The sequence below is a fragment of the Paroedura picta genome, chromosome 16 (assembly GCF_049243985.1).
Source record: "Paroedura picta isolate Pp20150507F chromosome 16, Ppicta_v3.0, whole genome shotgun sequence".
In the NCBI taxonomy this organism is placed as follows: domain Eukaryota; kingdom Metazoa; phylum Chordata; class Lepidosauria; order Squamata; family Gekkonidae; genus Paroedura; species Paroedura picta.
The window spans coordinates 28,686,499-28,700,011 of NC_135384.1; the positions used below are offsets into that span (position 1 = coordinate 28,686,499).

The 13,513-nt window shown below is 48.4% G+C and overlaps 1 protein-coding gene across 4 annotated transcripts in view; it reads right to left on the reverse strand.

Moving 5' to 3' along the window:
- Positions 1-583: 583 nt before the first annotated feature.
- Positions 584-13,513, reverse strand: part of TLK2 (tousled like kinase 2) — a 31,814-nt gene continuing 18,884 nt past the window's right edge. For all 4 annotated transcript variants that reach the window (XM_077313093.1, XM_077313092.1, XM_077313094.1 and 1 more), the window contains exons 14-22: positions 12,754-12,851; positions 12,244-12,325; positions 10,197-10,288; positions 9,231-9,320; positions 6,563-6,732; positions 5,726-5,864; positions 4,722-4,833; positions 4,207-4,314; positions 584-3,639 (exon numbers count right to left, since the gene is read on the reverse strand). In XM_077313093.1, coding sequence (XP_077169208.1) covers positions 3,466-3,639; positions 4,207-4,314; positions 4,722-4,833; positions 5,726-5,864; positions 6,563-6,732; positions 9,231-9,320; positions 10,197-10,288; positions 12,244-12,325; positions 12,754-12,851 — 1,065 coding nt within the window. In that variant the 3' untranslated portion in view covers positions 584-3,465. The remainder of the gene's footprint in view (positions 3,640-4,206; positions 4,315-4,721; positions 4,834-5,725; positions 5,865-6,562; positions 6,733-9,230; positions 9,321-10,196; positions 10,289-12,243; positions 12,326-12,753; positions 12,852-13,513) is intronic.

Sequence of the window (13,513 nt, forward strand, 5' to 3'; positions counted from 1 at the left end):
TGCGTTATTTTGCAGCCAGAGAAGAAAAAGATTTCGCTTTGTCCTGACTGTCTTGCTGTGGCAAGCTCCTACTCAAACATGTCTACTTGGAGGTGGGAGAAGTGACCTTCCTTGACCCAGATGTGCTTTTTCCTTGCCTTTTAGCCAATTGGGGGCTCTGCCACACCCCGGCACACAGTTCCCAGCCCAGCCCATGAGACCTGCTGCTTGAATTGTGGATGTTTGGGAGCACCTTAGAGTCAGACACCAATTTGTGACAGGGGAGGAGCTTTCAGCAGTCCCTGCTCACTTCCTCTGACTATGGACCATGGGACCTCGAAGGTCAAATAAACTGCTCCTCCTTTGCACATTCACTTCTGCTGCTACCTACCCATGTGGTCTTAATTTCCCTCCCATTTGAACTACGGGTCCACCTGGCATGGCTGTCCCCATGAGAGTGAAGGACAGACATCCTCCTTTCACCTTTCCGATGGGCTGTCTGCTCACGGCTCTCCTCCTTCGTGGCAGGCCGGTCCGTGGACCGTCTAGCAAAAGCCTCTTTCCGACCGCACTGAGCATAAAACAGACGAGTGAAGAGGTTCGGTATCTTAAAACTTGTTTAATATCCATATTTTCATCTGTTGGGCAAAGCCGAAACAGTCTGGACTAGTTTCAAGTTACAAACCCATACTTTTCTCTCTCTCTCTCTCTCTTTTTTTATTTCAGTAAAATGGACTGTGTGGCAATAAAAAGGATTAGTTATCTGAAATAATAACCCATTTTAGCGACAGCTTTATTCAAAAAAAAAAAAGGGGGGGGGGAGGAGGAGGAAAAGTCACAATCCGTTTCTCACCTGAAGTGACACGTTAACCTGTTTTGCTTTGGAATGCCACAAAACAAGGCAAAGGATGGCTTAAGGTGTCTTGTGGAGGCACCGCTGAGAACTCGGGAAACTCTCAAAAGCCCCGATCTGAGGAGGGGGGGGGAAGGGGGAGAGAAGGCTCGGCTAAAAGCTGGGGCATTTCTGGAAGATTTAAACTCATAGAGGGGTCGGGGAGGTTCTCTCTGGATGATCAAGTATCATGGATGCAAATTTTAACCTGCCCAAAGCAAAAAGGATTGCTTTGGGAGAGGTTTCTAAGGCAGGAAAGCTAAAGCCTGATGCTTGAAGGAGGAGGGGGCTCTACGCAGCTTCAGATCAATGGTGGGGGGAAAGGAAGACACCCCCCCCCCTCCAGCCCTTCAAACTGGCTGAGACACGAGGGAGGCGGAAGAGGGAGGCCGTCCCCAACAGGACAAAACCACCTAGGCTTGGCTTTTTAACCGGTGTTATGTCCAAGCTGCCCTCCCCCCATCAAGAATACCAGGTCCTAGTTTGCTTTGACATTCAGGATGGGGAGGGAGGGGGAGCATCCACCTGCGTCTGCTCCTCCAGGTAGGCTTGGAAGCAACCAGTTGACTTGAACGGAATGGGGGAGACGAAGCTGGAAAAGAGAATTAAGCTGTACCAGGAGAATCAAACCTGGAAAACCTGGGTTTTAAAAAACACCCACCCGTCCAGCTCCCAATAAAATACAGGCTTTCTGCCCAGGTGAAAGGAGATGGACGCCAGATATCCCACTGGGAGGAGACACCCGAAAGACGGTACATTCTTCCCCAGTCTTCCCCTGGTTCCACGGCTCAGAACACCTCAGACTCCTGGGAAGCCCGTGCCCAGTCCACCTTGACAGGGCTGGATTAAAACAACACCACCACAGCCAAAATCAGCTCTCAGTGCCTGGAACCGAACTTCTCCCTCCCATGGGGAGATTCTATCCAAGGCCACTCAAAGGCTGCTTGGATGACTGGGCCAGAAGGCCTCTCGAGTCCTGGATGGCTGAGCATCTCGATCTCCCTCCCTGCCCTGCAAAACTTGGCGGTGAGCGCATTTGTGCGCCATGGCTGCCTTCTCGCAGTTCTCCTGTGCTCCTTGTGCCCCCCCTCTCAAGTCTTCCCTTGGCTGGCCCCTACGGCTCCCATGCGCAGGGAGGAGGAAAGATGCAGGTCGGATCCGGGGGGGGGGGGGGGAGGTGTACAGAACGGATGCCGTGGCCAAAGGGCCGGAACATCCGGCGGTGTTGACTATTTTCACAAGAAGAAACTATTGTGGCCACCCGCGGGGGTCACCTTCTGCCTCGAGAAACTGGATTCGTCTTTGGTTTTAATGGTCTCTCTAGAAGGGGAGGAATTGGGAACAAGGCTGGTATAGGTTGAAAAACAAAACAGCTGAGCCACTAAGGGATGAACACACACCCACACACACCCACACCCAACGTTTCAGGATCAGAAAGCCAGCTTTGCTCTCAAGGATGGGTCTCCTTCAAGTTACATGAACTGTAGCCGATGCATCTGAGATCGCTCAGAAACCAAGGAGGGGGAGGGTGAGGTGGGGAGAAAGGAGGAGGTTGGATACCTCCGAAACAGCATCCGTGGGGGCTGGTTTCGAAACCGCCTCTCGCAGAGTCCCAACAGGAGGGGGACCAAATTAAATCCCCTCCCCCTGAAGAGGCAGAGTTACACTGCAGGGGAGTGGGGATAAGTGTCAGGAGGCAGTCTGGGGAGAGGAGGGGAGAGGAATCTCCATGCTCCCAGCTGCGTTGCAACCCCAGTACTCAGCTGCAGTCCTCTTTCCCTGAAAAAAGGCCAGACTAAGGGGGCGGAGGGAGGAGGGGGTGGGGCTGCCACATCGGCCTACTCGTTAGTTCACCTTATAGCCAGTAAAAAGGGGTTACGTTAAAAAACAAAAAAAAAGGAAATCATTTTGGGGGTAACACGCTAATACTAGTGCTGCCCACAGGCAGGGTCTCCGGCTCCCTTGCAAAGGGCACACAGAGAGGCCTATGCCGGTTCCCCAGGAGAACTTCCGTGGTTTCTTCCCCTTCCCACCAAGGGGGACAGAGCCTAAAATTTTATTTAAAAGAAAAGAACAACTGTTTCTTTTTTAAATATCGACAGCGGACTAAGTCCAGCCTCCTCCCCCACCCTGCCCCAAAGTCCACAGCTTGCCACGCGAGGTGTGCGCGCCCTGCATCGTGGCTCCACACCTTGGACCTGCGGGGTCTGGAAGTTCACAGTCCGTGGGGCCCTCGTGGCCCTCTCCCGCCCGGAGCGGGCCGTGCTTCTGCAGTCGCTCGGCGGAAGATCAACCTACCAACCCGCCGCTTTGCCCTCGGCCGTGCGCCTGGGCTGAGCCGCCGCCGAGCCTGGGCAAGGGCCGACGATGCCTTGCTCTATGGGATGGGACGAGAACGCAAGAGGGAAAAGAAAGCACTCTACACCGGTCGCTTGAGGCCCTTCCCAGACCCCTCGCGCCGGTCCCAAGGCGGCTTTTCAAAACGTGTCTCTCTCGCTTCCTGCTCTGCAGTTCCGGTTTAACTTTTTTCTTTTCTTTTCTTTTTCTTTTCCTTTTCCTTTTTTTGTTTGTTGCCGGGCCGGTTTTGTCCCTGCTCAGTTTGAAGAGCTGTTATTAGAGGATCCGGAGGTGGAGGCGACGGCAGCGCCCGCCGGGCTGCTCGTGGACACGGATTTGCGGATGTGAGGAAGCAAGTAGGGGTCGCAGGCCAACTGCTGGACGTCTATCCGGTCCTCTTTTCGGTAAGCCAAGCAGCGCCGGATGAATGCCTGGAGGACAAACCGCGGGGGGAGAGAAAGTCAGCACGGGGGATTTCTGTGGGAAACCTCGTCTGTGGAAGAAGGGCAATGGGCCAGCCTGACTAGAAAGGCATCTGGGCTTGCTTACCCATCCTTTAAGATCCCTTGCAGACAAGCTGTCTTGCCCCTACCCCAACCCCCCCAACCTTTTCAGATGAAGCTCTGAGGAGAAAACACCTGGCCAGGTTCTACTCCCACCTATCCCATCCATGGCCCTGTTTACCACCCCTAAGGTGGTCTCTTGGGGTTAGGGGCTCAATTTGACTTTCCTCTTTTCAGAAGCAGAGCACTGCACTGTACAAGAAAAGCTGTTTTTTAAAATACTCAGCTTTCACTACCCAAAGGAGTCCCAAAGCAGCATACAAGCCCCCTTTTCCTTCCTCTCCCCACAACAGCGAGGTAGATGGGAGCTGAGAGAGCTCTGAGAGAACTGTGACCGGCCCAAGGTCATCCACCTGGCTGCATGGGGAGGTGTGGGGGATCAAACCCGGTTCTCCAGATTGGAGTCTGCCACTCTTTAACTGGGACCTCCCTTACCTTTGCTTCTGGTGTGACTCCGGGCTTCGGAGGGAACTGCACTTCTGTAGCTTTAAGGATCGTGTTCTCCTGCAGAATGTCCTGTTGCGACTGGTTGTGTCCAAAAGGCTGCAAGACGAAACAGAAAACCTTTATACCAAAGAGAGAGGGGCGTTGAGCAAACACGTGCCTCTGGTGAAATGCGTGCTCATCAATCGTGTTCCATAAAAGGAATGAGGTTTCAGAGAAAACGAAAAGGCGGAAAAGCAAGCGGAGGGGAGTCCCAGGACCCTCCATCCTTTGCTTTGTCCTACATGGAGATCCACGGAAGACTGGCAGATTTCAATTCCATTTAGCAGCCATTTGCTTACACAGCTTGCTGACTTTATTTATACCTCACCTTTCTTCCTGGCAGGGACCCAAAGTGGCTTCCGTCATCCTTTCCCCCTCCAACCTTGTGGACTAGGTTGCGAGCACGTGTCTCACCTGAACCCCCCCCCCCCCCCAAGCTACTGCCGGTCGCTGCCTCGCCTTACCTTTCTGCCGTAGAGGCACTGGTAGAAGATGACTCCCACTGACCAGACGTCGACTTTATTCGAAATCTTTGGCGGCTCTTTCCCAACCACAAAACATTCAGGAGGCAGGTACCTAAAGAAGAAAGAGAAGGACGCCCTTTTTAGGCTAGCCATGCTCATCTGCTTCCCTGCCTCGCACGGGGCAGAGTTCACGGCGTTAGGTGAGAGAGTCACATAGTTACGGGACGCTTCCTGCCAGCACTATGTCCTGCCATACAGAAATTATATTTACGTAGTCAGCAACAGTAGAAGAACCGGGTCGTGACTCAAGTAACTTGCTGTCTTTAAAAAAGGCAGCTGAAATTCACACATGGCTCATCTTTGGGTCACGTTTTTTTGTTTCTTCGAAAGTGTGTAAGGACACTCGCAAGATTCCTGTTTGGCAGATAACACTGAACTGCTGGCAAGACTCTTTCTCTCTTGCCAAAACAAACGGACTCCTAAATCAAAAAAGAAGGGCGATGCAGTTCCTTTAAGGGGAACTCTTAAAACCGCCCCCCCCCCATTACACTGGATTATGCAAAGATCTTTTACGACCCGTTTCCTTCCTTCTCTATGCCTCATTATGAACGCCAAGATCCACAAAGAGCAATGTGAGCACGTGGTGACCAACTAATGCTTACAAGAAGGGGTTCACATTTCTAGGATGCCCTTCCTTCCCGTGGCGGTCCACTCAGAATTCCAGACCAAAGATAACATGGAGGCAATCAACACGGTGGTGGGTAAAAGTAGGCTTGCCTTATGACAACCTGTGTGTGTTTGTGTGTGGGGGGAAGGTCTTCTAGATCAGGGGTAGTCAACCTGTGGTCCTCCAGATGTTCATGGACTACAATCCCCATGAGCCCCTGCCAGCAAACGCTGGCAGGAGCTCATGGGAATTGTAGTCCATGGACATCTGGAGGACCACAGGTTGACTACCCCTGCTCTAGATATTGCTTCTGAAGGGAACACATCTGAGCCCTCACCAGTAAGTGCCAGCCCCTTGCGACGTCAACTCCATGCCGTCGACGGAGTTATAGCTGTCGTCGTCCATAATCTTAGAGAGGCCGAAGTCTGTGATCTTGATCTCCCCACATGCCGTACCGTTCACCAGCAGGATGTTCCCTGGTGGAGAGAAAAGCGCCTTGAGAGAGGGAAAGTCTCCCTAATTCCCCTTGGGAAGAAAGCGGCAGGGGGCTCCAAAAGAAAAGGCAGAAAGAGACCGGCCATACGTGGCTTTCAGCCTGCGTGCCATGCCACCTCCAAAAAGTCACCTCACAATACAGACAACACAGGTATGCCCTTGACCAGAGAATGGTACGCTCCTATCTGAGATGGTCATCCTCTTCCACCGAGCATGAAGCTTGGTGCGGTTAGTGAGGTAGGGGACACCCGCCTAGCCTGCCAGATCAGCTGAACCAACTCTGGCGATCAATAGGATGACAGATGTCGCAGGCACATAATTCTCACATATAGACAACGCCGGTTGTAGGGTTGCACTGCACAAAACGGCTTTACAGGCTTGCTTGGATAAATGATTTGGTTTATATAAATGGTTCGGCTTATTCCAAGAAGGACTGTATTTATGTAACCCGTTCTGGCTAACTGAAGTTACTGGGCCAAAATATAGACGACAGCAATTAAATTATAAGGGCTGGTCGCTACAATGTCTTTACGGAACTCAGTACTGAAAGTTTGCACATGTGACCACGAGGGCAGTAAAGCTGCTTGCGCACGTAACCTGCCCCTGCTCGACAACCCTGCCGGCACATGGAGCGTCCTTCCCCTCTGAGGCTCTGCTCACGGCCCCTCTGTCAGCATACCTGGCTTGAGATCATAGTGAATGATGGGAGGCTTGATTTCGTTTAAGTATTTTAAAGCATTCACAATCTGCATGATTATAGACCGGGCTTCCTTCTCCGTCATTAGCTTGTGCTGTTTCAGGTAGAAGTCCAGATCGTTCCCCTCGCAATATTCTAACACCGTACAAAACCTGAAGAAAGAGAAGCCAAAGGTAAGGATTTAGGGTCTTTCAGAAGAGGCCTCGTAAGCTTAAGAGGGCCACAGGCAGACTCCAGGTGGACCATAGAGGGACTCCCTGTGGATAGATGCAGCACTTTCAAACATCCAGGGGTAACCTTCACCAAAGCTCTGTCTTGGAGGGCTCATTTGGCAATAATCAGATCTACAGTTTTAAGATCAAGAGATGCAATCTTGACATTTTATTACACAAAAGGAGGTTTGCTAACAGATCCAGCTTCAAAACTATATCATAGCAAGCCTGTCCCTCAACTCCTATATAGAGGAGGTTGGAAAAATTGGCTGATCTCAAAATTGGAATCTATCCAAAGTCTTTTTTTGTTTTGTAAACTCTTCTCCAACTCTTCTAGAAGAACCCCAGCAGCTCTGATGTGAACAGAATGGAGACTGCCCTCAATTACCTATTTATTTATTTATTTATTACATTTGTATACCGCCCTCCCCTAAAGCTCAGTGTGGCTCACATAGGATGTAAACAAGAACAATACAGCAAACTCAGTGATTGTAACAAATGAAAGGTAACAACAATAATAATAAATAGAGAAAGTAACATGGTAACAGAATGAACAATCTAACCATCCCACGGTTGGTCAGATCCGTCACATGGGTTCAAAGGAGGGAGGTTCGGGGGCCCAGCGGATGCTGTTTAGTTTCACTTGACCTCAACCAAATACCTGGTGGAGGAGCTCCCTTTTGCAGGCCCTGTGGAACTATTTTAGTTCCTCGATTAAGATTTTGGAGGAAGCAAAGCAACGACGCCACCAAATGATGCTGCCTGGATAATGTACCATCACAGCACCCTCTGCCGGTTGCAATACTGGTGACTGGGTGCTTAAAGGTGATGCTGCAACAGACAGGATGCCAGTTTCCCAGTCCAAATTCTCTCCATGGTCCAAACTGATTTAAAGGGACCATGTCAGAGCCTCTTACTTGGTAAAGATCTCCCCCCCCATAACCACAGAAGTGTCTTGACCTCAATTCAGTTTCAAACCATGCCAACGGCTTTCAGATGCTGATGCATTTGTCTCTGATTAGAGTCTCACTCCTTGCATCAGCAGTAAAAAAAACATGGGCGAGAGCTGCAGCTAAAGAGGGCATTGCTTTTATTTGATCAGCACTTGCTGCCTTGACTTGTTTTAAAGTTGAAGCCTGCAATCATGTTATGCTGCATTGGTGTCAGATTGTAACGGCCTCTGGCCACAGACAATGAGCCGCGTAAGAGACGCTTCAATTATGCGTTTCAACACAAAGTGTTTTTCAAATGCACATCCTGCCCTTCTGGCCAAACCAGGTCCTCTCAACGGCTCTCAATAAAAAAGCATATACAAAAGCATTTAAAAGGCAGCTGTTGCAAATAAAACCCTAGGAACATAGACTCTTCAAAACAGCAAGGCAGCCTCCCAATTACAGACTATTAAACTTAATTGCAACAAATTCCTGTTCTGCTTTCATTGTGAACTATTTTGGGGACCACTAACTGAAGCGTAGGAGAGATAAAGGAAATATAAATACAGTGGCTATGGAGAAGTACGTGGAAATTGTCACAAAAAAAGAACTTCCTGTTTGCCTGGACTCAAAGCCTCAGCAAGGGAGAGAACAATGACTGAAAATATTTTGGATTCTTCACCTGAGCAGGCAAGTACAAATGCAGAGCCCTCTCACTGCACACAGGCAGGCCTTGGTCTTCAAAGAGCAGCCAGCCAATTCTGGGACAGGTGAACATCGCTCAGCGGCATGCAGCCATTCCTTGGGGGCTCGACTAAGAGATGCACCTCTTAAAATGAGGCGGTGTGCCAATTTTCCCGCTGCTGAGCTGCCCGCTCTCCTGAGCAGTCTCCACGGATTTGCAAAATGAAAATCTTTGCTACATGTGGGGTTTGCACACCCTTCCCTCAAGAGGCACAGCTTGAAGCATAGTTGGGAGAAAACCCACAAGACAGGGGTGGCCAAATGGTGGCTCTCCAGATGTCCATGGACTACGATTCCCATGGGGCCCTGCAAGCACATGCTGGCAGGGGCTCAGGGGAATCGTAGTCCATGGACAACTCGAGAGCCACTGTTTGGCCACCCTAACCCAAAAGAGCTCTCTTTGCTGACAGCTTAACATGGCTAAAGTTTCCCATTAACCTTCCCTTCTCCATAACCATGTGGGATTGTGAACCCCGGAGGTTCTTGTGTTATGCATTCTCTTTCAATTCCTCACTGGTCAAAGTTTCATTCCACAATAATGGCAGAGAACATGGATGGCGGGAGGGGGAGAGACACTGAATTAACGTGCCTGGGACAATATGAGTGGTCTCCTGCCTGATTTGCGTGCTGAGCCTCTGTCCCCTCCCTCCCCCCATCCCAAGGGAGAGCTCCAAGGGGCAAGCATCGCCCGGAGTCTTCAGCGCATGCACGGAGTGAGAGAGCTCGCTCCTCCGCACACTGACAGCAAAAGGCATCACTTACGAGTCCGTATCCAGCGAGAAGTAGTCATACAGCTTAACTATACGAGGATGATCCAGCTCTTTATGGATTCGGTATTCTCTACACGCGTGTCTGCAAGAGCAAAGCAGGAGCCGTCACTGGTGTCATTTCTTAGCTACAACCCACAGGTTCCGAGCGACAACTGTCACTGATGTTATCCTGCTACAATTCGGAGATTGCGGAAGGGGGACCAGGGGAGCACCACCCTCTACCTGCTCCCTCGGCAGCCTGAAATTGGTGCATGGGCACAGGGGAGGGACCGTTCAGAGGCCCTTCTGGCAGGTAAGGGAAGAGGCTGCCTTAAAGACAGGTGGTGCACACGACGTCACTTAAAGCTTTTCACGATCAAGGAGCCTCCAAGGGGACTGAGAGAGAACAGATACAGGCTCTTTTCAGGGACTGTACCCAGCAAAACAAACTAACTCTGCTCCTGTCTCTCTTTTCCAGCAGAAGCTCCCACTGCTGTTCAAGAGAAATAATTTATTATGCTCAGGCAAGCAGTGACTGAACACTTTTGTTCTCAACAGGGGGAAGATAGATGCCGGTGGGAAGCCGTGTTGTTCTGAAGTGGCAGGAGAAAGTTTTAGTCAAATGGCACCTCTAAGACCGACAAAGTTTTATTCTAGGTGTGAGCTTGCGTGCATGGACATGAGAGTTCATGCCTTGAATAAATCAAACAAAATAAATCAAAAAGTTGGTTCAGCAGAGAGAAGAGTTCTGCTGTGCCCTAGCAGAAGAGGCAGGAAACAAATCCTGCATTTATGTACCTTGCTCCCGCAGAACGTTTCCATTCAGAGCATTTAAAAACAAATATTATTATTACTTAGATTTACCGGCCGCACCTCCCTCCCTAGCAAGGGGCTGGGGGGGGGGGGGAGGGCTAACAGCAACAAAACACATCCCAAATAAACTCCGCTCCCTGCAAAACTGGGGTCTAGAAATACTTACTTGTGGTAGTTCTCTTTCTTCTCATCCCGCCAATTTTTGTTTAACTGGTGAATTTTTACAGCTACGTATCTCTGCTCCGTTAAATCGAAAGCCTGAAAGGAAAGCAGCGATTGGGCACTCCCAGAATGCAAGAAAGGACATCTTTAAAAATGTGAAGGAACCAAAGAATCTTGCCTCCCCCACAAGGTCCTTGCAATACCGTTTCCAGTAGAAAGGCTTGACATTAATATTTTTTTTTGTGAAATATTTTCACTTGTGGAATGAGTGACATGCTTTTTACTCACTCAAAGTGTAGGAAGATTTTTTATTGTAAGGGAATTTATTTTTTATTTATCTTTCCATCTGTGCCCCGCCCCTCCCAGCATGCTTCCAGTGTTCAATGTTACAACACAATAAAATCAAGAGCGTGACAAAATTACACTTATCAATAATTTTAATTGTATAATAATAAAATCATAAAAATGGGAAAGCAAGCAAAGCAACTATTAGGCCAGATGTTGTTTTTTTTTGTGGCATGTTTCGATCTCAACCTGAGATTCAGGTTGGGGATCCATGTAGAGGGAACTCAGCTGACGTTCACATGTGTTTGGGATTGTTAATGCCTGTGCATACTGAAAGCGTACGCAATATATTTGCAAGGACCTGCTGATTTTTAAGTAGGCAAAGTTCAGTGGTTTCAGCAGAGAAAGTGCTGCTCAATATTCAAACACGCTGCTGGGCCTACTGTGACTGTTTCTTCCCAAATGACATATTGTGTTTACAAAACCCATGTGTTTTAATTTTAATTTTTGTAGCCCTGAGGTTGCGAACACGAAGATGCATACGCTAAGGTAGCACAGCTTGCTGCTGGCTAAATCTCTGGTATTGGGTATATCTATAATTTTGCTTGTGAAAAACAAGGCATGCATACATTTAAATCTCATACACATTTCAAATAGTGCAGTTTTGTAAGCCAAAATTATAAATACATTTGATTTGATATTATTAAAACCATAAAATGTTAAGGCTTCAATTCTCCACATTTATTTTTTAAAACCCGCAATAACACGCCGCCCAAATGATTTCCAAAAATTTCCTCTTTGGACACAATTCTAAAACAGCCCCCCAAAATCTTGCTTCCTGAAAAAGAAATCAAAGCGAAACCAATTTTAAACTGATTTGATGTGGTTGCAGGGAACCTTCTGGATAACCATACCCAAAAGAAGCACCAATAGTTAAAATACAGAATAGTCTTGTATGCCATCCCACCCATTTCACGTCACATGATGAACCGCCACAAAAGTCACAGCAGCTGCAGTGTTCATAAGCAACCAACTTCAAATTATGCTCATTTTAAAAGAAAACATATCCCACCTCCTGCGCGTCAACCTGGTTGCGGAATTTGCTGAGCAGGTTTACTGCTCTGATAGTACATGCAGAGTGACATGAACATGGTACATAACAAGATTAAACAGGGACATGCGCCTGTTGGGAAACAAGTGCATGAACCTGCTGACATCTTGAGTCACAGCATTAGCGTGTCTAGCTCAAAACCATCTGCTCAGACTGGCATAGGTTCTCTGGGATCTTACACACAGCCTTGCTACCTAATGGCCAAAACTTTCTCTCAGAGATTCTCAACTAGGGCTTTGTGAAACTCTTGGGTTTCTTGACGGCCCTGGAAGTGTTTCTCAATTGGGTGGAAGTTAAATTTTAATATATTTTTTAAAATGTGGTAAACGCTGATTAGGTGAAATGACCCTATATGGTGATGTTGATCCTCCCCCCTCTCTCCAAATGGCCAATGATGGGCCTGGAGGGGGTGGGGAGGGGAGGGGAGGGGCCCCAGGTGGGCATTTCCACAGCTCTGCTTCCCAACTATATTCTGCACAATTGTGTGACTTCTGGGGTACCTTGAAGCCTGATGAATATTTCAGAGGTTTCTCAAGGGTAAAAAAGTGGAGAAAGGCGGCTTTAACTGCATGAAACAAGCGTTTAATCTGCAATATTTTATCCATGAGTCAAACTTTGAAAAAAATAAGAAGTGAGCAAGTGAGATCCAACTTACCTTGTATACTTCACTAAACCCCCCTCTGCCCAGAAGATGCAGCAACAAGTATCTGTCGTTTAGTGTTGGATGGTCTTTAAATCTGGGACAGAGAAAGGAGAGGACTTTATCCAAACGGATCTCAAGCATTATTTTCAAAAGGACACATGCAAAATTCCTGACCAGGGTTCACATCTCTGCCCTGGCCCAGAGGAAATGGATCTGTCAGGGCTGACCAAACTGTGGCTCTACAGAAGAGGTCAGAAGCAAGCAAGGAGTCAGGGGCGACGTTTTAATAGTGCATTCAGACAGCCCCTGCAGAATGCGACTATGAGGATACCAATTATTAAAGGATACTAAAAGGGGACAGCCTGCACCCCATACACAGCATGTGCTGGCAGGGGCTGATGGGAATTGTAGTCCATGGCCACAGTTTGGCCACCCCTGACATAGCAGCATGACTCATTTAGCAAAAAGCCTTGGCAATTCTCCAGTTCTCTGTTTGCAATTTCTCCGTGCCCTGATACTCACTGCGAATTATCTTCATTATGTATCCTTTTTAATTCCCTGATATGTAGATTTCTAACCCTCTCTAGCCGCTCCAGTTCTGCCTGGATCTCTGCTTCTTCCTGCACCAAGCGAAAGAGAACTTCAGTTATGATGCTGAATTCAAAGTGAGCTTTTCAAATAAGAACTTAATTGGAGATCAATCTGACTCAGATTGAAAGAGTTACAAAGGAAGAAAGAGTTGGTGTTTTTACAGAGTCTAATATCAAGGAGATCTACACAGCCTGTTTTTATGTCAAAACTAAGGATTGATTTTTTGTTACCTAGGGACCACTCAAAGCAAATCCGAACTACGCAGCAGATTCCCACCCCCAACGCCTGGGTAACATACTTTTACCAACTGGAGCAGTCCTTGGGCTGAATGGTTTGTCCCAGTGATAATGAGACATTTCAGGACAAACAAGCAGAGCCCAGAGCTTCTCAAGAAACTGGAAACACGTGAGAAGGTTGTAACACCCAGCACAGCATACTGTTTATATTCTGCCTCAGCAACACAAAAAGCCCTGGGCTTTGAAGAATTTCACACTTTCACGACTAAAGATTCAGGTGGGTCGCTCTGTTGATCTGACTCCACTGGTACCTTTAAGACCAACCAAGAGCCAGAAGAGTGTAGTGGTTTGGAGCACCAGCTTCTAATTTGGCAAGCTGGTTTGATTCTCTGCTCCTCCTCATGCAGCCAGCTGAGTGACCTTGGGCCAGTCACAGCCTTGATAGTGCTAATCTC